Here is a 25,269-nt window from a genome sequence, read left to right on the forward strand (position 1 = left end):
AGAAAGGCAGTCAGCCTTTGATGCTCTGGGAACGCAGGCGTGCTGCCTGTCCCTGACTCTACCATAAACAGAAACCAGACAGTAAATGGGCTAGCTGACAACCCGGGGCCTCCCGCCGTTCTGATGGCTAGTACCAGTAATTGACACACCTGCACTGTCCCAGGAGAGGACATCACATACCAGAGGTGCCCATTGTCTGCATTTTCCCAGGTGTGAATTATGCTTTGCACCCTTCGTGGGAAACTTGGTGTTCAAAGCCATTTTTCCTAATTGGCCACTTGAGACCAGGAAGAAGCCTACGTGACCCAAGGGGTATAAAGAGGGGTTTAGTAGCCCACCCCATTGAGCTCCGATCATCTACACCTGCTAGCAGGTATTGATTGTCTCCCGAGGTCTGTGGGACGCCCAACCTCGTCCTACTTCTTCCCGAGGGATTAAGAGAAAGACACTGGCCACGCCAAGTCTGGAATGCAGGGGTGAGAATATGTACCTGCTAGGTGTCGATTTTGCATGCATTTAATAAGAGCTCAGAGAACCAAAAGGGTTTCATGGTACCTGTAAGTGACTTATCAGTGTAATTTCTGTCCTGTCCTTTGTAGTGGCTGTGTTATCTGTAACACAGTAGTAGCATTTAACAGCTAAGTTTACCCTGTAACAATAAAATAGTAACTGTTTAAGCTTTAACCTGACTCCTTCAGTTGCTGTAACAGAACCAAGCACAATTTAAAAGAACTTCAGCTGGTCATAAGGGACAGGTATAGGAAGAGCTTAGGCGTTTTGGATCATGTCACTCCCAGGTGACAGATCCGTTGGGGCATCTCTCAGTCTTCCCTAGACTGCCTGCTGCGAAGGGATCCTGTATCTTAGCAGCTGAAATCTGAGGTTTAATAAGCTCTCTCTGTAAACTTCTTGGGGCGCCCGTCAACCTTCTCCAGGTTGCCCGCTGCAAAGGGACCCTGGTCTCAGCAGTTGAAGTCTCGGATGTATAACACACACACACACACACACACACACACACACACACACACACACACACACACACACACCACTCACTGCCCTGACCATCGGCTGACAGATTGGTCCTGCCTAGAGCAGGGGGTTGGACTTGATGACCTTCTGAGGTCTCTTCCAGTTCTATGATTCTATGAATCATTAAAAAAGGGATAGAGAATAAGACGGAGAATATCTTATTGCCCTTATATAAATTCATGGTACGCCCACATCTTGAATACTGCATACAGATGTGGTCTTCTCATCTCAAAAAATATATCCTGGTATTAGAAAAGGTTCAGAGCAACTAAAATGATTAGGGGTATGGAACGGGTCCCATATGAGGAGAGATTAAAGAGACTGGGACTTTTCAGCTTGGAAAAGAGGAGACTAAGGGAGGATATGATAGAGATCTATAAAATCATGAATGGTGGAATATGGAAAAGTTATTTACTTGTTCCCATAATATAAGAACTAGGGGCCACCACATGAAACTAATGGGCAGCAGGTTTAAAACAACTAAAAGGAAGTTCTTCACACAGTGCATAGTCAATCTGTGGAACTCTTTACCTGAGGAGGTTGTGAAGGCTAGGACCATAACAGGGTTAAAAGAGAGCTAGATAAATTCATGGAGATTAAGTCCATAAATGGCTGTTAGCCAGCATGGGTAAGGAATGGTGTCCCTAGCCTCTGTTTGTCAGAGGGTGGAGATGGATGGCAGGAGAGAGATCGCTTGATCATTACCTGTTCGATTCACTCTGTCTGGGACACCTGGAATTGGCCATTGTAAGCAGACAGGGTACTGGGCTGGATGGACCTTTGGTCTGACCCAGTATGGCCATTCTTATGTTCAGATCTGACACGCTGATAAGAGATTGTGAGATGATCTTTGGGAAGCTAGGCAGCAGCTAAAATGCATATGTGCTTTTGAACTGACATAAAAAGATGGCCTCCATATTTCCCAAAGTCTGTTGGCTCTACATGCCCAGTAGGACTCTTTACCTTAAAGTCTCAGGACCTGATTCTCACTTGCACTGAGTATTACATGGTGTAGCTTCACTGAATTCAGTGTGGTTTCTCAATTTACACTAATTAAGTGAAAAGAGATTTAGGCTCTTACATTTGACAATAAATCATATCTTACATATGTGTGGCACATTTAAGGCTTATTCTTTAAGCCTTTCTTACCAAGAAAGCTATATGCACTGCAGCCCATGAGTATTTACAGTATGAGCATCAATTCAAAACCTGTCCTACAACTCCCATTCCAACTACTCAGCTAACTCAGCAGAGCACAGAAGAATTAAAGTATTTTAAGTTAAATCATACACTATAAATCATGGGGGGCAGAGCTGAATGTGTGCATTGTTTATTTGATTTGATAATGTATATTTTAATTACATTTTGCCTGAAAATGCCATAATCCTCCCATACCCTGTCTATCTAGCTGTTCTTGGAGAAGCTGGAGTTAAGCCCCTGGAACAGTTTCTGAGAGCACAGGTTTCAGAGAGAAGGCCCAGATATAAAAGATTCTGCTTTAATAAATGTGCCTGACTCAGTGGTATGGTAATATGCAGTTCCTGTGAATGATACACACTGCCATGTTTGTGAGATGTGCACTGCCTATTTCATACCTTCTGGTCCTTTCTCTGCAACAGAGAATCTAGTTTCAATGCAGATTCTGTTAGAAATGCCAGAATTAGGGTATGTCTACACTACCCCGCTAGTTCGAACTAGCGGGGTAATGTATGCATACCGAACTTGCTAATGAAGCCCGGGATTTGAATTTCCCGGGCTTCATTGGCATAAAGCCGGCGCCGCCATTTTTAAAAGCCGGCTAGTGCGAACCCCGTGGCGCGCGGCTACACGCGGCACAGGCTAGATAGTTCGGACTAGCTAGCTATTCCGAACTATCTGTACACCTCATTCCACGAGGTTCGCACTAGCCGGCTTTTAAAAATGGCGGCGCCGGCTTTATGCTAATGAAGCCCGGGAAATTCAAATCCCGGGCTTCATTAGCAAGTTCGGTATGCATACATTAACCCGCTAGTTCGAACTAGCGGGGTAGTGTAGACATACCCTTTGAGAAGTGGCAGGCAGATATGGTGGGGCCAAATCCAGAGTTCATTGAAGACAATGGAAGTCTTTTCTTTGGCTTCAGTGGACCTTGGATCAGGTATAAAAAAGCACAGTGGGGCGGAGAGCTGCCTAAAGAGTAAAGCAAGTTCTCCAGATAAGTCCCCAGCTAGCAGTGTCTATAGCTGCATGCATTTTTTTAAAAAACCTACTGTTTGCCATAAGTAACCTGTCAAATGCCTGTAAGTGAAAGAGAGTAAAGAAGTTTGCTGATTTTATGCGTTTCACTGTTTCATGAACAGTCAGTCACTTTTCTGGTATTTCTGGGGGTCTTTCACACAGTAACAAAGGAGAGAAAAACATTTAAAGATAGCAAAGTATCTCTGTAAAGTCACCAAAATGAGCAGTGGGATTACTTGGGGCAGATGCAGTACCTGAGATACCTTTAAACTAAAATTTGAAAATTGACCAGATTTCAAATGGAAAGTGCTATTAAATTTAATGCTTTGTAGAAAATATGATTGTTTACCTTTTTCTCACCATATACATTTCATTTTAATAGCTTCCTCAAGATAGAAGTTAGTATAGAAGTTTTGTTGTACTGAGATACAATTGTTTGCTATTTTCCTAGACCGTATAATATGGGGATTCAGAGGGGTAACAAAAGTTGTTTGATAAAGAGAAATAGAAATGCTCAATTAAACTTCTCCCTCATTTTCTGGGTATGAAGTTAATCACCCCTATATGCTGAAAGCACTGTACAACGCTCTGGTTACAGCAGGAAAGTGTTAGCCATAATAGAGCATATCAGATCTCTGGGGTTTGGGTATGCGTAAAGCCATTCACTCATTTCTTTTGCAAAGCACTGAAACATTCAGACAGAATCTCTAAAAAAAGACTGAAAGGTCAGGCCATGTTAATACTTGTGTTATACATTGGTCTGTCTGAGACCAGCCAGTCATATAGCTTGTGTTCTGTCCCAATGACTTGCTAATCTAAAGCACATTAATCCAAATGAAATGGAGCGATTGTGTCTTGTAATCTTTAGCCATAATCGTGACAAAGCTTACAGTTTCAAATCCTCACTGCAAAATGCAAATAATGCTATATAAAAGAACTACTTCATTTGTGAACTTCCTTGCTACTTCATTTGTGAACTTCTTTTCTCAAAATTGTGTCTAGGGGTCCTCCAGATCATCTTCTAGAGAGCCTTTATCTACCCTACACCTCCTACAAGATGATGGCCATCAAGTGAAGGCTTCTGGAGGAAATCACTGGGCTGTTGGAAACATCACAAAAGGCCCTAACACAAATCATAATGATCTACTGTCTGATTGTCAAAAGCATGATGTTTCCCGTTTTGGGCCTTTGCAGGTGGAAGTAGTTGAGTTCAAACAAAGCTGCTAGATAGTTTGGCTATGTCTACACTCGTGGCTTCTTGAGCGAGAAATATGCAAATGAGGCTAAGCATGGAATATCGCCAAGCCTCATTTGCATACCTAATGAGCCGCCATTTTGCAGAAGAGGCTCTTGCGCCAGAAGGAGCTGTCTACACTGCCCCTTCTTGCGCAAGAAAAACCCTCTTGCACAATGCCGCTGCGCTGATTATTTTCAGGAATAACGGCATTGCACAAGAGGGTTTTTCTTGCACAAGAAGGGGCAGTGTAGATGCTCCTTCTGGTGCAAGAGCCTCTTCTGCAAAAATGGTGGCTCATTAGGTATGCAAATGAGGCTTGGTGATATTCTACACTTAACCTCATTTGCATATTTCTCATGCAGGAAGCCGCAAGAATTGTAATGGGGTGTCTACCCCACATTGGCACAAAAAGAGTTAAAAGGTACCTGGTTGCACCTGGAGGATTGGCCAGCCCCAATTACTGATGCAAGCTAGCTGGGAAAAGAGCTGGAGTTACTATAAAGAAAGGAAGTTGATGTGTAGAGGTAGGAAGGAGTTTTACAGAGAGGGAACCCTAATAATTGGAATTAGAGAGTAGCTGTGAGGGTCTCTGAGGACTTTAAAGAGGGCTGCAACGTCAGACCTGGGGAAGACAGAAGGGGGAGTGTCACCGAGTGTTCCCAAGTCTCTGGAGGTCACCCCAAGTTCGGGCGCCCTCCCTGTCTTATAGCTGACCGCCTGCCCGCAGTCCTAGTTGTAGGCGCTGTCTGCCTGTGCTCCTATGGGCCTGAGGGGGCCGGGAAGGGGGCTCGGGCCCTCCCACACTCCGAGCCCCGACCCAGGGCCCTAAGACAGGGACGTCAGTCCCTGGATAGTGGAGGGGGATGAGTTCCCCCAAACCCTCCACTCGCGGTGACCACGGCCCCGCCCTGGGTCTCTTCTTCCCGGCCTAGCCTCGGGGAATTCCCCCAGCTGGGGGATAAGTTTACCCCCGGTCCCTGTCTCCGCTGGGCGTCCGTGCGTCTGGGTTCCCCTCGATTCTGTCCTCCTTGTGGGGGCCTATCCGCCTCGCTGTCCCTGGCTTCCTCCTGACCGGGTCCCTTGCCCTTTTGAATTCCCCGCCTGGGCGTTAGGGCGGGCCTTCCCCCAGCGCCTGTGGTCCCGCCCTCCTGGGCGTCCTGTTGGCTGCTTCTCATGACGTCATCCGGCCGCGCCGGAGCGTCCTCGCAGCCGCTTGCCCTCTCTCTCTCTCTGCCCTGTCTCCCGGCTCCCTCACAGCCGGGCCTCCCCCAACCGCCTGCCTCCCCGGCGGGCCGGTCTCCGTCCCAGACCCTGGCTCCGTGCGGGGGGTTGCGGGCACGGCGCCTGCCTCGCCCGCCTCCTCCCCCGGTTCCCGATTAAGTGCGGGGCAGCGCGGATGCGGCGCCTGCCCCATCACTGGGAGCTAAGGTAATATTTTATCCTGGTGTTTATGGGAAGATTTGAGAGGAATACTCTGTGAATCCAAGCCCCAGCAGAAAGGGTAGTCTTGAGAAGGCAGTGGGAGAGTCCTTCTTGCAAGCTTGATAGGAAGAAGCATAGGGAAGTAGCAGGAAGGAGTTGGAGGACTTGAACCTTGACTATCTTAGGGTCCCTGGAGTAGAATCCAGTGTAGCAGATGAACCTGGTTTCTCCTGTCAGCTGGATTTTTTTATCCTGAAAGGGGTGTAACTAAACCATGATTTGGCTAAGCACCTGAAACAGAGACCAGGCTAGAGCTGGAGCAGCTGTTGGATGCTAAATGGAGGAAAAAAGCCTGCTAGGCTGGGAGAATGCTTTGACATCTCTAAAAGTCAAGAGCTATGAGGAAGACTTGTAAAAAATAAATGTGGGTGCCTAGCTTGTGATGATTTAGAGGGGCCTTTGTCAGAGTCCAGAAATCTTCTGAAAGCATCAGGTCTCTTTTAGGTTGGGTTGCCAAAAATGAAGGCACCCTGAATTGCTCATTACTTTGGAAAATATTGGTTTTCTTTCTTTGAATGATTATTAATAATCTGGCCCCAATTTGGCTAGTTTTTAATGTCCATAATTCAGACTCTGCCCTCCTGGTAATGGCTTTGTAGGTCATCAATAAGCCAGGTCTGGTGTCGTGAGAGTAGAATATCAGATGTGCAGCAGCTGTATCAAATCCCTTTGATACTTGTCACAATCCCTGGATTGTGGTGTCACTGGGCAAATCAAGTACAGGCAGTCCCCGGGTTACGTACAAGATAGGGACTGTAGGTTTGTTCTTAAGTTGAATTTGTATGTAAGTCGGAACTGGCTCCAGATTCAGCTGCTGCCACTGAAACTGACCAGGGGCTGACTACAGGAAGCCGGAGGCAGAGTTGCTCTGCCCCCAGCTTCCTGGAATCAGCCTGATCAGTTTCAACACCTGCTGAATCTGGAGCCTGTGACAGAACAGCTGGGGCGCTGCCCGGTAGGTTCCCACAGGACCAACCTGGCAGCACCCCAGCTGCTCTACCCGAGGCGTCCCGCAACAAAAGCCTGGTCTGCTGGGGGGGGGGGGCGCACTAGCTGCACCCCCTCCCCCCCAGCACACCAGGGAGACCCGAGCAAAGCCGCACAGGCGGAGGGACCCCGCCGCCTGTGCGGCTTTGCTCCTGTACCCCTGATCTGCTGTGGGGGTCCAACAAAGCCGCTGGACCCCCCCCAGCAGACCAGGGACACCCTAGCAAAGCCGCGGCGGCTTTGCTCGTTTGCCCGGAAGCAAAGTCGCCCAGGCGGCGGGGTTTCCCTGGTCTGCTGAGGGGGTCCAGCGGCTTTGCTGGACCCCCCCAGCAGACCAGGGAGACCGGGAGAAGCTTTTCTCGCCCCGTTCGTAAGTGCGGATCCGACATAAGTCGGATCCACTAAGTCGGGGACTGCCTGTAGAAGGAGGCATTAGATTCAGCAGAAGAAAAACGCTGGACTAGCCAGCAATAACAATAGAAACACTTTAATCTAAGTACCTCCTTTTACCACTGACTGTTGCACAACATTTTTGGAGGATCCATGTGTTAAAATCTTGAGAGCAAATTGCTGTCCTGAAATCTCTCTGGCTACAGCTGTTCTTGTGCTATAACTTGCAGAGCGTCTACACTGCACGAGCATTCTTGCGCAAGTAAATTTACAGTAAAGCATCGGAAAACAGGGCTTTTTGTGCAAGAGTTATTCCTCTTCCCACGAGGAATAATCCCTCTTGTGCAAGAGCTCTTCCACAAGTAGGCAGTGTAGACAGGCAACAAGGGTTTCTTGCACAAGAAAGCCCTATGGCTAAAATGTCTATCAGAGCTTTCTTGCGCAAGAGAGCGTCTACACTGCCATTGACTCACAAGAACTCTTGCGCAAAACAGTTCCTCCACAAGAAGCCTGCAGTGTAGACGTAGCCCCAAAGTATATTACTGCTCCAGACTGGGCAGCCAGACTCCCATTATCAAGACTCAAACTAGTGTGCAAAAAATAATAGGGTCCATGTTATGGCTTGTATTCTGAAGTCCACCCAACCCACTAGTCTTGAGGTACTAAGCTACCGCCAGAGCTACTGTACTCATGCTGCTCTTTTTAGTACACTATCTTGAGTCCCTTTTGTGTGAATCTGTCTACCTGGGCAAGGAAACTTGCTCCCATGTTCAGTGCAGACATATCCATGGGAGTTGCATGACTCTGCAGGACCCCACAGAGGTCCTATGTAGTCATCAGACACCTGTGCACTAATTTCCTTAAGGACAGTATTGGCCTACATAGGCCTCCTTAGTAAAAAAGAAGTACAGCTACCTGGGCTCCAGAGGGATCTGACCTTACCCTCTCAACTGTCCAGAAACTCTCAGGGGGTCTCACTGCTACTGACCCTGTCTAGTAAAATCAGCCTCCTAGGTAAGGTAGCTGCAGGAGTGGCCTGAGGCCGGCTGCGACAGCTGGCGTCCCAGGCGGAATGTGCGATTTGCGCCCTCACCTGCAGGGATGGCAATGCATTGATGTCATCGGAGGGCACCCCGGGTGCCCCCATGATGTCATCATTGGGCGCCCCGGGTGGCAGCCGAGTCTGCCTATAGCCACAGGCTGCCCCTGGGTAGCTGCTTTCCATTGCCTCAGGAATGTGAGAAATGTTGGTGGGTAAATCCTGGAACACCAGCCTAGGTTCTTTATCTGAGATGCCATCCTAGAAGCAGAGACAGAGCTTCTCAGGCAAGTAAATGATGGTTTTCTAAGATGGAATAACATGGAGATAGGTGGCACTTTAAAGACTAACAATTTTATAATGGCATAAATTTGGTCTTTAAGGTGCCCCTGGACTCCTTGTTGTCTTTGCTGAAATAGACTAATATAGCTACCTCTGAAACCTGTTGTCATATGAAGGAATGATTTTCTTTGGCTTCCAATAATCCCCAGCTGACTTTTGATAGGGGGTTCAAACTGAGGCCTGACCACAGACTGATGTCACAAGCACATAGTAACAAAAATGCATATGAGTAATATGCATATGAGATCTGCTAAGGGAATGTGGTTTAGTGATTAGAACATCAGGGATCAGCATTTTTTACTTCTACTCCCTATTTTGCCTTTGACTTGCTTTGTGAGATTTTGCTTAAATCAAGCCTTGGTTTCAAGAAACATTCAATCATTACAAAAACATCCATGGGTGCAACGTTCACAATTTTATCACAAATTCTGTGATATTTGGTATTTTATTAAATCACCAGTTCCTGGAGTCGGCATTATGGGAACATCACAGTTGACTTTTCATTGTGCCCATGTGCATGTGCATGTGCGTATGTAATTGTAGCCTGTGTGGTTCTAGAGAAAAGCTTGAACATATAATCCCTAAAGGCTCACTAAAAATAACCCAACATTTAATTAAAAATTTTCATTATTCCTAAACTTATCTCATGATACTTTGGGAGCTGACTCATTATTTCTGTATGCTGGGGGCTAATTACCGCATGTCAGCTTGACATAGGTTGACCATTAAAGTTCAGAGGAACTCTGCTCCCGTAACTGCTATTTACTTGTGGGTGCTTGGCTTCTCTGGAAAATCAATCCCTAGTGTCTCAAGTTGAACAATCACAACTAAAGGTCACTTTTGAAAATGTAAGTCTTACTTCTCATTCAGATTAGATGTGCTGCCCTACGGTCACTCCATAGAGTTACATTCAAACAGCAACCAAGCTCTGTTCTATTACAAAACGTTATTGTAAGGAAAGTGTGACTCATCCAAGCATTTACAGTTCTCTGTGGTTCATGTGTTTGAACTTTGGTCTCCGAGTTGTGGTGAAAACAGTTCCAAAGTTTGACAGGGCAGTTGATCTCTGTCCTGGCACAGAACTTAGTATTGGGACCAAAAAAGGAGGCTATATGCTTCAATTGACCTAGCAGGGGCTAGTTTGCCCCAGATGCAGGTTAGAGCAGCATGTATGAGCCCAAATCATGGACCAGGACCCTGTTGTGCTAGGGCTGCTCAAACACACAATCAAAAGACAGTCCTGTTAAGATAAATGGAATCTACAACCAAAGGCCCAGTATTGGTAACATAGGCATAAACCCATGGAAACTGTGAACCTTTGAATGCTTTCTGCTTTGTTGACACATTTGGCCACCAGCTGTGGACTGAGCTCATGCTGGGAGGATGGTTCAGGCCAAGCTTGGGGACAGGGTACAGATAAGTCTCCTGCTAAGATTAGAACTCAGATTTAGTGTTAGGCTTTTTATTAGGATCAATGCTCGGGCCATACTTGCCAGGTACCCTCTAAAATCAACTGACATATAAACTGTCAAGGGTATGATGTACACAACATTGAAGTATTTCCTGATAAATGCAATTCCTATTTGTTCTTTGCTTGTAAAATACACTGTTCAGCTTGTATGTGGGCTAAAGACAAGGAGAGCTTCATATAGCTAAGCAGGACATAGGATAACTTCCACATAAATACCTGCTCATGAAACGGTCAGGGAGAATGACTCCAGCATGCACAGAATTTGTTTTCAAAATCAACAGCCAGAGAAGATGCTTTGCTTTAGTGACACAATAACAAGGTGTATTTGATACGATGGCTTATTTCTAAAGGTGTCTTTCTGGCATTTCTTTGTTAGCAAATGTTCCTATAATATATATATATATTTGTTATTAAACCTGTCCATAACCACATCAAGCTGCTCCCTGAAAAGACTAAAAGTAATCCAGGATTCCAATGAGTTTGATAGAAAACCTCTGGCGAAATCAGCAGGCAAATGCAACAGCAGCTGCAATGAGCATCCAGATATCACTGACATACAGATATCCCTGTATATCTTCTGCTAGGATAAATGCTTTGATATTCATTACTCCAAAACACTGACGCCTGCAGTCGGTCTGATTATTAAATTGGAAACCTATCTAGGCCATTGCTATTCCATTCAGATCAGCCCTTTGTTCCCAGTGTTCTATAACACAGCTCCATTGCTGTGCAAGCTACACTGAAGGGGGTTGGGGTTTGTTTCATTAGATAGGTTTATCTAAGGAATGTTAGGGTCTCTTTCAATAGTGCTTTTTTAGCAGGGGTTCTAAATCTTTTTCATTCTGAGCCCCTCCGTGTGCTATTCTTAGCTCCAGGCCCTCACCTGTGCTACAGTAAATGGTTTTCTGCATATAGAAGCCAGGGCTGGCCTTAAGGGGTAGCAAGCAGTGCAATTGCCTGGAGCCTCATGCCACAGGGGGCTCCAGTGAAGCTATGTTGCTCAGACTTTGTCTATAGCTCCAGAGGGTGAGGCTCAGGGCCCTGTGCAGTGGGGCTTCATCTTTCTATCCTGAGCCCCAATCAGTCTAATCCTGGCTCTGCTTGGTGGCTCTCCAGTCTGTCCTGGACCTTTGGTTGAGAACCATTGCTCTACAGGAGATAATTTCCACTAGCTCATGAAATTGACTCCTGTTTTAATACTTGTTTCCACTCCAAGGCCTAAAAATGGGATTTCCCTGTAACTGAGTCTATAAGTTCTCATTGTGACCCTGTGCCCAGACTGTTGCTAGCCCATATTTATCCCATGCTACCCTCACCTCTGTCATAGGGGGAGGCTCCCATGGCTCAGGTTTTTTTCAATGTGCTATACAGTTCCACACAGCATCCTAGAAACATCACCAGTGAACTGTGCCCTAGGGCAATTGAAATGTTATCTTAATTAGCAAAATAACTCTTGCTTGATAACTTACCTTTACTAGATACAAAAATTAACTTACATTCCAGTAGTTGGAGAGTCTGGTGAGAAACCCTGGGTGAGACATTCTCTCATTTCATATGGAAAGAAGGATTTGTAAAACTACATACTTTGTAAGCCAAATCTTTTAGGACCTAGCTGTGCCAAAGCTGATAAGAATCTATCATCCCTTCGTGTTTATACCATGGATGGGGCAACGTGGCTACACAGCTGTTAGGTGAATGAATGATCATCAGACAAAAAAATAGCCACTGAAGTGATTAATCTATTTTTTTAAAAGCCAGTCAAAATGTGTAGGCCCCTTTGCCATATCAGAAAAGGTAGTTCCAACAGCAAATAGGTTTGATCCTGGACAAGTTGCGAAGAGAAAGAGGCGGAATTTGGAAATATTCCTCCATCTCTAGAAGTGAGAAATAAACTATCAGATGGGTGAACAAAACAGGCCTGTGTGGAGTCACTGTAAATGGGAGTTGCAAAATAAGAGACTACGTGGTAAGTTAATATTTTATTGGACCAGTTTCTTTAGGCGAGAGAGACAAAGCTTTTGCACATCCACAGAGCTCGTCTTCCCATATAAAGAATAAAAGATATTACCTCACCTGCCCAGTCTCTCTAATATTCTGGGACCAATGTGACTACAACATTGCACAGAGCTAAATGCCCTGGTAGCAAGGGGCAGTTGGAGGAATAGGGTATGTTTGCTTGCTGAGGCAGTCTTCATTTGGCTTCAGTCTGGTTTCTTCAATTGCAGTCTCCTCCCACCCCAGCTGAGATTGCTGCATCCCTTGCCCCTTCCTACACTTAGTTATTGCCAAGCTCACTGAGCATGAAGGGGAGAAACATGCAAAGAGTGTCTTGTGATCATGCTGGTCTTATGACCCCTGTACTGAGCATCAGGGTTAGCCTTGAACTCAGATAGCGTGTGGAACCGCAGTGTGGGATATATGCTGATTTGTCCTAACAACTGACTAATGGTACAATTAAGATAGTATCTTAATTGGAGACCTTATTTGTGAATTTATCATTCAACGTCCCCTCCCTGGGTAAAACATTAACTGGCTTTGGAGTGCTGGCCAACAATGGTTGGAACAAAGTTGTCCGTAGCATGGACAGAGCATCAGGAAGGTTGACCTGATTCTGAGCTTTCAGCCATTGCAGCTCCTCTGACATAAGTGGTGTTGCTCCTTGTTCTCACAGATGTGAGAGCAGAATCAGACCTGTTGTTTCTTATGTTAAATTGGTGCTTAATTTTATTTTCTGTTTAGGGAGCTACTGAGCTAGAGAAGAGCAACTGACATGAGGCCAGGAGTCTTTTTCTGCAGAAGAAAAGGATTACACGTGGTTTACAGTACTTTTCATTGGTGCATCACAACTTCATGAAGTAGGTAAATATCATTATCTCCATTATACAGATGGGAAACTGAGGTACAGATCCCAATGTCTTACAGAAGAAGGGGCAGAGCCTTGGGCGGAAGCGATGAGGCCGGGGCACCCAGCTGTCTGTGTTATCCAGAGTGCAGTGTGCCCCACCCAGCTCCCAGAGCTACATGGATTGTGCAGTACAGCTCTCCAACAGCAATTTCAAGGGCCCAGAGCTCTGGGGGTGTGTCTACACTACACTTCTCTATCGACAGAGATGTAGATTAGGCACATCGAAATTGCTAATGAGGCCAGGATTTAAATATCCCGTGCCTCATTAGCATAAACATGGCCATCACTTTTTTCAAAACGTTGTTTTTTCAAAAACAATGGCAGTCTAGATGCAGATCTGTCAAAAATAAAGCCTTTTTCGACAGATCCTGTAAACCTCGTTTTTTGAGGAATACACGATCTGTCGAAAAAGGCTTTATTTTCGATAGATCTGCGTCTAGTCTGCAGGTTTTTTTTAAAAAAACTCTGTTTAAAAAAAAAAAGCAGCAACCATGTTTATGCTAATGAGGCACAGGATATTTAAATCCCGGCTTCATTAGCAATTTCAATGTTCTTGATTTGCATCCCTCTGTCGACAGAGGGATGCAGTCTAGACATAGCCTGGGTGCCATCACTGGCAGTGTCTGGGATTATAGCCATTCCCTTAATTTAACAGGTCTGTGTTGTATTGACTTAAATGGTTTTAATATTGCTGATACAATCTTATATATGCAGAATGAAAGAAGATGAACATTTTTCCTTATAGAAACAATTATTTTGGTCAAAACATTATTGGAAAACAGGTCTAATTATATTTTAGCTATTGATATTATAGCTAAGAATTTTATCAGCTGTCAATAGTTGTTTAGAAGTATTTACACTACATGTAGGAATTATTCATAGATAATGAAGTTAAATGTTCTTTTTTACCAAAAGGAGATCACATTCACAAGGTAATCATTAACAAAGATAAAAACTACAGTTTACATCTCCTGGCACAGGGAGATAGCAGTCAATATCATTGGTACAGTATAGAACGTGATGTGCCCAGGTGCAACATAGTGATAACCGGATTGTCTTGGTTTATACAGCCTAAGGCAAACAGCTGTCATCCTGCATACAGATCTCACCTGCTTCTGGCAAACCCAGATCTGAGAACTGCCGTCTGTCCCTACCACAGAGTCACGCTAGGGTGTACTCCTGTGCTCTGTTCTTTGTCTTCCATTTTACAAAGAATGTTTGATCCAAAGCCAGAGTACAGTAGTGTAAACACTTGCAGGGCAAGCTCCCCGATGAATTCAGCAGAAAATGAGCTGACAAACAGCCTTAGATCTCAGGGGGGATCTTATTGGCAAAATTATATACTCTTCTCCTTGAATTTCAAAGTAAATCAGAAGAGGAAGGAAAGAGACTGAAATCAGCTCCTGCTGTGATCTGACTGCCCCCTGCCATTCATGTTGGGTGAAGAAACCATTTTCTATAGAAAAACCCATCAACCAAAAAACAATCTACTGTCCACATCTGCCAAGAAAACATTTGCTGTAGAGTAAACACACTGTAGCCAGACAGGAACCCCCCCTGTAACATCCATTTTTGCTTGCCTGGAGCATGCAGGGCACACAGAGCAGTAAAAGCCTTGAACAGAAGGCCCAGATATGCAGGCTGCTGTGACCCTGAATGGCTGTAAACAGAGATACGCCAATTGCTGACCAAGAGGCTGCCAAGGAGTGCCCTTGACTGAAACCCATATTGATACGAACACACAGCTGTCTGCGGGGGGAGGAATCTCTTGCCCAGTAAAAAAAATGTCCAGTACTCACAATTTAGTTATCTCTCTTGCAAGTGTAAATTAAGTTGGAACTCCCTTGTAAGAACTGGCGTCACAAAGACAAACCAACACAATTTGGCATTTTAGATAAGAAAGAGGATACGAGCCCCTATGGGTATAAAGATGGGTCCAGCAGCACATTTACTCTGAGTGTCAATCTACCATTTATCTGCTGGTCGGGTTTGTTGTTTGACCTCCCAAGGTTCCACAGGGACGCCCACCTCGTATTCGTCTTTCCTAGGAATTGAGAGACCGGCCCTGGCTTGACCCGCTGGAGTTGAGAGGCACAGAAGGGGGTAAAAATTGTACCTGGATGTGGTCCTTTGTCTTAAGTGTACATATAGACTTAGAGCTCTTTAAAGATTAAGCTGTCACTTGGTACCATTATTTCTATTTTCTATCTTTATTTTCTTTGTAACCATTTTTAAGATCTATATTTGCTAGCAGTTAAGAAATAGAGCAATAGCCATTGTAACCATATGATTTATAAGCTTCTTTAATAAACCTGTAACTGTTTAAGCTTTAACCTGACTCCTTCAGTTGCTGTAACAGAACCAAGCACAATTTAAAAGAACTTCAGCTGGTCATAAGGGACAGGTATAGAGAGAGCTTGGGCTTTTTGGATCGTGTCACTTCCAGAGGACAGATCCGTAGGGGCATCTCTCAGTCTTCCCTGGCTGCCCACTGCGAAGGGATCCTGTATCCTAGCAGTTGAAATCTGAGATGTAATAAGCTCTTCCTATAAACTCTGGGGCGTCTGTCAGCCTGTTGGCTGCCCTCCGTGACGGAACCCCGGTCCTAGCGGTAAAGACACAGACATTAAACTTCTCGGGGCGCTCTTCAGCCTCCTAGGCTGCCCGCTGCGATGGGACCTTGTGTCTCAGCAGTTAAAGACTTGGGTGTAACACACACATTCTGCCCTGACCATCAGCTGACACACACTCCCACAGCAGAGGATTCAGAAACTATGAAGTGATGGAGAAATCAGAAGTTTGATCCAAGTCCTGCTTTCTTCCTTTGCTAACCAAGTAGGTTAAAATAAATGTAATCATACTGTACATTGAACATAAAGGGAGGAAGATACTACGAAAATTCACCAACTCATAATTAAATGTCATCATTAGCATGAAACTTAAAATACTTAGCTTACCATGGAAAAATGCACTTTACCCCAAGCAAGTGGGAGGATAGGACTTTACAAGTCTGCGTCTAGCTTATTAACTAAGTGCTATCATATATTTGCCGGCACTTTCAAACGTGGCTGTTTCAAATATCAAAACCTATATCTAAGCAGCAAAGCACACAATTGGATTGACTATTTTTGGTGTGGTCTTCCATTGAAATTATTCTCACCAAGTTTTCTAATGAACTCGTCCTGAACGAATTTCAAGGCCTGCACTCCATCCACATCAGACTTAGGGAGTCTGTCTAGTGGCACAGTTAATGGGAACCAGGGAGAGTGACTGCCTCTTTGGTAGCCATTAGGAGTGTAGATGAATAGCTCCCTTTGGGGGATGGAGAGTAACTGGCAGCAGCAGCATCTCCTGTTCTGTTTGCTGGGCCTGGGCATTGCGATATGGTATATGTGGTAACACTGGCCTGACCACCCCTCAGTCATGATGAAGAAGCAGACAGCCCAAACTGGGGAGGTGCTGTGCTCTCATGTGCCCTGTGTCAGTGTGTGAAGTGGGGAGCTGGGCTCAGCCATCTGGAACATTGGAGCCCCCCCATGCTGGGTGAGTGCAGGGTGGGGTCACTCTCCAGCCTATGACTAATTGCAAACATGGCTCCGTCACCTCATTTCTGTGCTGATCCTCACATTGCCAGTCATTGGAAATGTAGGGCTAAAAGGGACCTTGAGTGTAAGGATAAGGCCTTTCTTTGTAGCCGTATTGTAAGGCCTAAAGCCTATGTCCTCTCTTTGCAGCCAGACTGAAAGAGCAGCAGCCATTATCTAAGAAGCAGGAAGTCACGTCCTCTCCTCACATTTCATCTTAATCACATTAAAAGAGTGTAATTCCAGACTGCTGAGACGGGGACTCTGGCACCCCGTATCACCAGATAAAGAAACAGATCTTAAGATGGTTAAAGAAAACTTAGTTTGATAGCATTTCATCTGGCAAGAAACTACATACCCATACGTGAGGTTGTGAAATCCTCATTTCTTTATGGTTCTATCCTGATGGTCCCCACTTGCCTATTGTTTGTCTGTATGAACTTTGTCTGGTTTTTAATTGTTTCTCTCTGTTCTATAATTAATTTTCCTGGGTGTGAATTGATGAAGGTGGTGGGATATAATTGATTAGATAATTCTGTTACAGCCGTGGTCCCCAACACGGTGCCCGCGGGCGCCATGGCGCCCGCGGGGGCATTTGAATGCACCCGCCAGGTGCTCGGGGCTGGCCTGGCCCCGGACACATGACGCATGGTGAGCGCCGGCCCCAGGCTCGCGGCGCTTGGGGGGGGGAGCACCGGGCGTGCAGCGCTTGGGGGGGGAGCACCGGGCGTGCGGCGCTTGGGGGGGGGAGCGCCGGGCGTGCGGCGCTTGGGGGGGGAGCGCCGGCCCCAGGCTCGCGGCGCTTGGGGGGGGGAGCACCGGGCGTGCGGCGCTTGGGGGGGGGGCCAGCCCCAGGGCCCCGGGGGGGGCCGGCCCCGCGGCTATGGGGGGGGCCCCGCCCCCGGGCATGCGGCTATGGGGGGGGCCACCCCCTGGCGCCCGGCGGGCGAATGGCCACGCCCCCTGGTGCCCGACAACCTCAAAAGGTTGGGGACCACTGTGTTACAGTATGTTAGGATAGGAGTTTAACATGGGGGGTGGGGGCACTACGTTCTCCTCCTGCCCCACCACAAGGGGAGCTCAATCCATGCCCCCCTCCGCCCCAGCCCCAGCAGCAGACAAGGGGACAGGCAGTGCAGCCCCAGTCTCTGCGAGTGCCCCAGCCCAGTGTGGCCCCAGGCACTTCCCAGCCCCCTGCCCTGAGCCTCCCCACACGCTGCCTTGACCCCTGCACCTCCCACCCCCTGCCCTAACTCCTCCATTCTCCATACCATGCCCTGTCTCCAGCAGTTCCCTCCCCCCCAAAAAAACAGTTAAGGGTCCAAGCAACGCTGGGTACATCTGCTAGTTTTAATATAGTGATTGGTTAAGGTCTAGGTGAGCAGGACTCGAGTTTCATTATATAAACTGGGGTCCAAAAGGAAGTTCTTTGGGACCCAACTCCAGGACGCAACTCTAAGTTCAGAGCTGCCAGATGTTTAGGGTTGCCAAGTGTTCGGTTTTGAACTGGACAGTCCAGTATTTGAATTTTCTGTTCGGGAAACAAATTGAAAAAATATAAATGAGAAAATATACATGTCCGGCATTTTCTAAATAAGATGTATTGTAGATTATGATGTAATGTCAAGTGTGTCCGGTATTTTTGCTGAAACCATCTGGCAACACTACTAAGATCTTGGTTCTGTGCAAATGATACTGTGCAGAAACTGAGTCCCCCAGATGGACCTGATCCTGACTGGCCATGAAGAAATGGGAGTAGTGAGCACTGTATGCTTAGCATTTGCATTTTTTTTGGGTGATCATTAATAAATAGAGATTAAATAGGTTATTACTATGTGTGGCTCTTTCACTGGTAAAAGACTCTGTAAACCTGCAGAGTGTAAGGTTAAGGAACAGGTAAAGATGTATGCCCCTAGGGTGAGTGAGTGACAGAGACTTTTGTGTGGATAGCACAAGAGTAGCTAGTTCATCCTGCCATGCTGAGGCAGTGCCAAGTGAAAGTAAATCATCACTTACAGGTGTTTGTCCACCCCGTTCTTAAAAATCTTTCCTCAATGTCTTGTCTTCTCCTTTGACTTTTGTGTGTCTCTTCTCTCCTGACTCTCCGGGTATGTCTACACTACAGAATTTTTTCAGAAAAACGGCCATTTTTCCAACAAAACCTGAGTTATATCCACACTGCAATCGCATTCTTTTGAAAGTAAATCGAAAGAACAGAGGGGTTTTTCCAGCATTGGTAGTCCTCTTTCTAGGAGGAAGAAGCCTTTTTCCAAAAGAGCTCTTTCGGAAAAAAGGCTTGTGTGGACGGGAAGGAGGGTTTTCTTTTGGAGAAGAAGCTTCCAGGAAATACACAGGTGCTCTGGTGGACACTCCATCCATACTAACCACAACTCTATAGTTCCTATCTCTTGCCAGCTCATAAAGCTGCAGGTACCCTGGACAAGCCTTGTAGCAGGAAGCCGGCCTGAGAGCAGCACCCTGACCGGGTGGCTCTCCCTACCACAGGCCTTTCCACCCATGGTGGAGCCACAGGCCCCCCACAACCTCCCTGGCCCTCTCAGGGAGCAGCACTAGGGGTCCCAGGACCCACCGAGGGGGACCAAGAGGTGGGCACCCTCCTGGTCCGGTGTGGAGATCCTGTCCCTCCTGGAGCTGTGGGGCGAGGAGGAGACATTGCAGGATCTCCGCTCCAAGTGCCACAATGCCAAGATCTTTGAGTGCATGGCCGAGTCCCTGGCAGAGCGCAGACACCCATCCCTAACCCTGGAATAGCTCCAGAGTAAGGTAAAGGAGCTCTGCCAGGGATACGTCAGGGCCAGAGAGAGCGCAGCTCGCGCTCAGGAGCAGGACCCCACACCTGCCCCTATTACCAGGAGCTCCACCAGATCCTGTGGGGTGGGGAAACATCTTCCTCACCCAACATCACAGACTCCACTCTCGAGACCCCCGTCATCATCTGGCCAGAGGTCACGGCAGAGGAGGAGGACGACCAGGGCCAGCAGGAGGAGACAGACACCGTCACCCTGTCCCGGGAGCTGGTGCCTCTCAGCCAGGACATCTCCCAGGCCTTGTCTGACACTAGGGAGGGATCTTCAGGTGAGTGCTCTCACTTCATCACACACACAGGACGGGGGAGGTGGGCGCACAGGGGGCGGGGTGCGAGCATCGCTCAGGCTGGACATCGTGCTGCAGTCGGTGCACATGGAACCACATGCAGCGTTAGTGTCGGCGCGCAGACTCAGCAGGCAGCCCCATAACACGGGTGGGATCCTGCTCCCAGGCTCAATGTCTGGCCGTGGGGGGGGAAAGCCCTCCCAGCACCTGCCATGGCTGGAAGCAGGCTAGCCACAAGGGTGCAGGCACACCAAGGAGTTCTGCACACAGCACGCGGGCATGCCTGCACATGCGAGGCACAACCCACTCCCATGGGCAGTGCTGCAAGCTGCAGGTGTGTGGTTGGACCCCAGGGAGGGCCAGGATGCTCTCAGCTCCTCTGCCGTCCATGGGATCCCAATGTGGCTGGACACTTCCCTTGCCTACTTGGCTGGGGGAGGAGGGAGATGTGGGTAGCATGGTCCCCTGGGCACCTCGGAGGCCCTGGGAGGCAGGGCCCGCTGTGCAGGCTACACATGACCTTGCTCCCTGGATATCCCCCTCCTCTGGCTCACAGAGGAGGGCATGGCCTCAGGGACAGTGTCTGCATGGATGACTGACCGCCTCTCACTCTTTGTGTTCTCCACAGTCGGGACTGAGGGGTGAGCCACACCACCCATGCCAGCTGCCACAGCCTGGGGGACCTGAAAGCACGCCAGGGTCCAGGAAGACCTCATGGGCCAGCATGTCAGCGTCCTGCGTGACATGCAGCAGACTCTGGCACAGAAGGTCTGCGAGGACGCTGAGCGGCGGAACCGTGCCTGGGACCAGCTCATGAAGCAGTGTGATAGCATGTGTGCCGTCCTGAGATAAATGATGGCACACCACCTGCTCCACTCCTCCTGCTCCCCTTGCTATGCCCATTCCCCCTCCCCCGTCCCCATGCAATGCCTCTGATCCTTCCCTAAGCAATGCACATGCGCCCTCCCCACGTGATGCCTATGCCCTCTCCCCTTGGCCCCCTGCCATCCCTGACCCCGCTTCAGCCCCCCCTCCTGCCCAGCCCCCTGTGATCCCTGGGCCCATCCAACCCCAGCTCCAATGAGGTCCTGCACCCAAGGTGGCACATCTAGCTGCCCCCCCATGCCACTCTGAGCCCCCCTCCCTCTCTCCACCTTTTTTAAATGAAAGATAAATACAGACTTCATTTTGCTGGAAACCAATCAGGTGTTTTTATTGAGAGGTCATGGGAGGGGTTGTGTTGGGAAAGGGATGGGACAGCAAGCCAGAGGCCCCTGTTGGGGAGGCCCTGGGAAGAGTTACTGGGGTCCTTCAGAGAGCCTCTCCCTTAGGGCCTCCCGGATGTGCACCCCGGGCTGATGGGCAGCTGTCCATGGCAGTTCAAAGACTCGCCCCTTGTGGCCGGCGTCTGCTCCCCACCCCAGGGGAAGGCCTCCCCCTTCCTTTCCACAATGTTGTGGAGGACACAACATGCCACCACCACATCAGGGATGTTGTGCTCCCCCACATCATGGCGGGTCAGCAGGCACCTGAACCGTGCCTTGAGGTAGCCGAAGGTGCACTCGACCTCGATCCTGGCCGGGTTAGGCGGGCATTAAATTGGTCCCTGCTGGGGATCAGGTGTCCGGTATAAGGCTTCATAAGCCACGGCATCAGGGGGTAAACCACGTCCCCCATGATGCACAATGGCATCTGCACATCCCTAACTGCTAGTTCCTGGTGGGGGAAGAATGTGCCCACCTTCAGCTTTCTGTACAGGCTAGAGTTCCGAAACACACAAGCAGCGGGTACCCTGCCCGACCACCCGACAAAAATGTCTGTGAACTGTCCACGGTGGTTGACCAGGGCCTGCAGGACCATCAAGATGTAGCCCTTCCTATTAATATACTGGGCTGCTCACTGCCCTGGTGCACGGATCGATATGTGGGTCCCGTCTATGGCTCCAGTGTAGTTCAGGAACTCCAGGGCAGCAAATCCGGCCATGATCAGGTCCAGATCCCCCAGGCGGATGACCCTCCACAGCAGGATTGAGTTGATGGCCCTCACCACCTGCAGAAGGAGACAAACAGACAGAGAATGAGAGAGGGAGTGACTGAACCCTTGGGAGGTGCCCCTCCCCCTCTCCTCTCCTTCCCTCCCCAAAACACCCCAGGAGCCACCTCCTATGAGGTTGCCCCCCAGCAGCAGGGCTATGTGAGGGCAGGATGGCACAGCCCCCCAAGGACAGGGCTTCTCCCCAATCCCTTCTCCACCCTCCTATAGCCCCCATCCCCTCTTTCCTGAAGGTCCCCCTTATCCAACACTCTGCCCCCACCCCTGCAGGCACTGCATCCCGAGGGTGCCTTACTTCTATGAGGAGGGCCCTAACGGTGGTCTTCCCCACGCAAAACTGGTTGCCCACCGACTGGTAGCTGTCTGGGGTGACAAGATTCCAGATGGCGATTGCAACCCACTTCTCCAGGGGGATGGCGGGCCGCAGGTGGGTGTTGCATCTCCAGAGGGCAGGGGCGAGCCAGGCACACAGCTCCAAATAGGTGGCTTTCTGCATGTGGAAGTTTTGGAGCCATTGCTGGTCATCCCATCACTCCATGACCAGCCGGCCCCACCAGTTGGACCTGGTGTCGAGCCTCCAGAAACGCCTCTCCACTGTGGGGTGTGGTTGCCAGAATGTAGCTCCCGCACCCAGGGAGAGAGTCCCAAGAATGAGCTCGGGTTCAAGCTCATGCAGGACCAGGAAGGCAGCTGGCACAAAGTGCTGCAAAAACTGTAGCATGGCTGTGTGGGGCCATCACATGCCATGGGGCAGCTCCGGCTCCATGACAAGCAAGAGAAAATCTGTGGCATCCAAAAAAGCAGGGCAACCACAGCAGGTACTGTGAGAGCTTTGCTGTCCCTTGAAGAGGTAGGCAAGCTCGCAGCAGGAGCAGAGAAACGGCTGTTCAGGGGGGTCCCTTTAAGCACGTGTCTCTGCAAGGCTCCAGCACCAGCACTCAGAAGCAACTGGTGATCTAAAGCCCTGCCTGAAGTGGTCCCGGATGGCCTTTTAAGCGAGAGAGCGTCCAATCAATCTCTTTCACAAAAGCGCATTGCTTTTTCGGTGTGCTTTGTGTGTGGACACGCTCTTTTGGAAGAAGTTTTGTCGGACGATCTCTTCCGAAAAAAGTTTCTCCCGAAAGAAACCTGCAGTCTAGACATAGCCTCCCCTTTCTTCTCTGATCATTTTTTTCAGCATCTCTTTTAGCGGGTCCTCTTTCCTGCTGTTTGTGAAATTATTACATGGCTCTGTCCTAGGCCGCCTCTTTTTCTTCCTTTACTCCTTCTCTCGGGTCTTTTTTTGGCCACTCTCATTACAGCCATTGCAGTGCACATGCTGGCGATTTGCAAAACCCTATGCATCCTAGCCTATCCCACCAGTAACATGGTCAGATTCTGGGGATGATTCTCAGTTATTTCCTTCCTGGCCTTCAGCAGGTGAGGCACAAAGGAAGTTTTAAGCCGTTGTTGTGCTCTCCGTTTTCTACGACTGTGCAGGGATCTGTTTGGCTCCTGATCTAGCTTGGACTAGACCAGAGGTAGGCCATAAACTGCCCACAGGCCAGATGAAGTTCACCAGGGTTAGTCTGTGGTGGGCGGTCGAGCTTTATTTACCTGCATATCCACAGGCACAGCTGCCTGCAGCTCCCATTGACTGCGGATCACCATTCCTGACCAATGGGAGCTGCAGCAAGTGGTGTCCCAGTCCATGCCACTTCCCAAAGCTCCCATTGGCTGGGAAGGGTGAGCCCATTGGCTGCAGAGGCTATACCTATGTGCAGGTAAATAAAATGCCTGCAGCCTGTCAGGGGCTAAGCCAGGTGAATAGCCTCCCACTTATTTCCCACCCCTGGACTGGACTCCAGCCTGCTTTATTTTCTGCAGTAATGTGCAATACACTCTGGCCATGGCCTCTTTGTCAGGGGCAGGAACCAGGACCAATGGAGAGCCTTGTGTTGCAAGAGAGGCTCCCTGCAAAGGGAAAAGGGGTGTAGGCTAAGAATGACACCCCTTATCTTTCCTCACAAATGTTCTCCATTCTCTCTGGCTGCCAACAAACCCATTGCTAAGCCCTTGTAGTAGAAGTTCACCTTTGATTCCAAGTCGTCATTGTAAATATCTTGGTGCTCCTTTACTAATACTCAGACTCTAGCAAAGCATCTTTATTTCCATATTTAACAGTATTATGTCATATTATCCTTTAGTTTTGGTGGAGCCCACCATGTGTGTAGGTCTTCTCCAAAAGGAGAAAAAGGCACAGTGGCTGTCTGGAAGAACTGTCCAGTATGAAGCCAGACCTATGGGCGGACTGCTAGAAGGCCAAACGGAGCAATATCTGCAACCCAGCAAGAGCTGTCATAGGGAATGAAAGCTGCATTTACATAAAATAAGCATGTAAATATTTACATTGCTTAAATAGCTATTAGGAAGCAATGTAAACACATTCTAGGCACAAATAAATCATCCAAGGGAATGTCACATGAAGTTGTGTAATATTCAGCTGCACAAGGAGTCTTGTTATCATTCATGTTAAATATAGTCTCTTAGATTTCTGTGCCATTACTGCAAAATGAACAGCACTGGAATCAGCTAAGAACCTAATCCTGAAACAAAAGTAGTGAAGTTAAAAAAATGTGTAACCCCTCTTCCCCCCCCCCCCCACTCACATCGTGTAACGGTGAGTATGTTACAACCCTTGTTTGTGAAGACCTCGCCTTTTGTCTGTCAGGGGGTGCCCCGTTAGCTTCCTTTTCAACAGGCCGATCAAACACTAAAGCGCAGAGCTCTGCACTCATTATTTTCTGCTAAATCTTAGAATGGCACAAGCTTTATTCCAAGGAGAAGAATGTGATCAACCCTAGAGACTCTTTTTATTAAAAAAGCCTAAAGTCAGGGTCAAAGTAGCAGATAGAGATTTCTTTTGCTCTTTTCTTCCCCATTGTTATATAGGCAAGAATTCTTATCTAATCCATATCCAAAGTTTCTCTGAATACTTGAGGGATCAGAAAATACCCTCCCCAGGAACTGATATCTTCGTCAATCACAAGCAAAAAGGCAAGTGAATTTAGTTCTCTATCAAGGAACAGAGATAAAGAGTTAAGTGCAGAGAGGGAGGGAGAGAATTATAGTATTATATGTGCTAAGGATTAAAGAACAGCTATTGTAAATTGTCAGACTATCAGCCACCAGCAGCTGGCTAGAGGCGCACTTTGGTCCTATAAATAGCAGGAAATAGCTGTTCCCAGCCCAGTCAGAGAGGGGACCACAAGAGCAACAACACCAGCTGTGCAAGGGATAAACAGGTTGTTTAAGTAAAGCAGACATGGATGTAATCTTTGGTAGAAACAAAGAGGAGCACCCAGAGCCCATAAAAGCAGACCTGAAAGGTAAAGAAAATCTGTTCCAAACCCGGTGGGTATATTTGTGTTTTCTAAGGGA

General features: G+C 48.0%; 1 protein-coding gene across 3 annotated transcripts in view; it reads left to right on the forward strand.

Moving 5' to 3' along the window:
• Window positions 1-25,269, forward strand: part of BCO1 (beta-carotene oxygenase 1) — a 92,542-nt gene that overhangs the window by 25,547 nt on the left and 41,726 nt on the right. The window contains exon 2 of one of the 3 annotated variants that reach the window (XM_075940005.2): window positions 12,934-13,053. Coding sequence is in view for 1 of the 3 variants with exons in the window: in XM_006122671.5 (XP_006122733.3) it covers window positions 25,154-25,217 (64 nt within the window). In the remaining 2 variants the exon portion in view is untranslated. Of the gene's footprint in view, window positions 1-12,933; window positions 13,054-25,084; window positions 25,218-25,269 lie in introns of those variants that run through there. The other 2 variants (XM_075940006.2, XM_006122671.5) reach the window with 2 other exon arrangements.

The sequence above is a fragment of the Pelodiscus sinensis genome, chromosome 12, assembly GCF_052426305.1.
Source record: "Pelodiscus sinensis isolate ZL-2025 chromosome 12, ASM5242630v1, whole genome shotgun sequence".
NCBI classification, from domain to species: Eukaryota; Metazoa; Chordata; order Testudines; family Trionychidae; genus Pelodiscus; species Pelodiscus sinensis.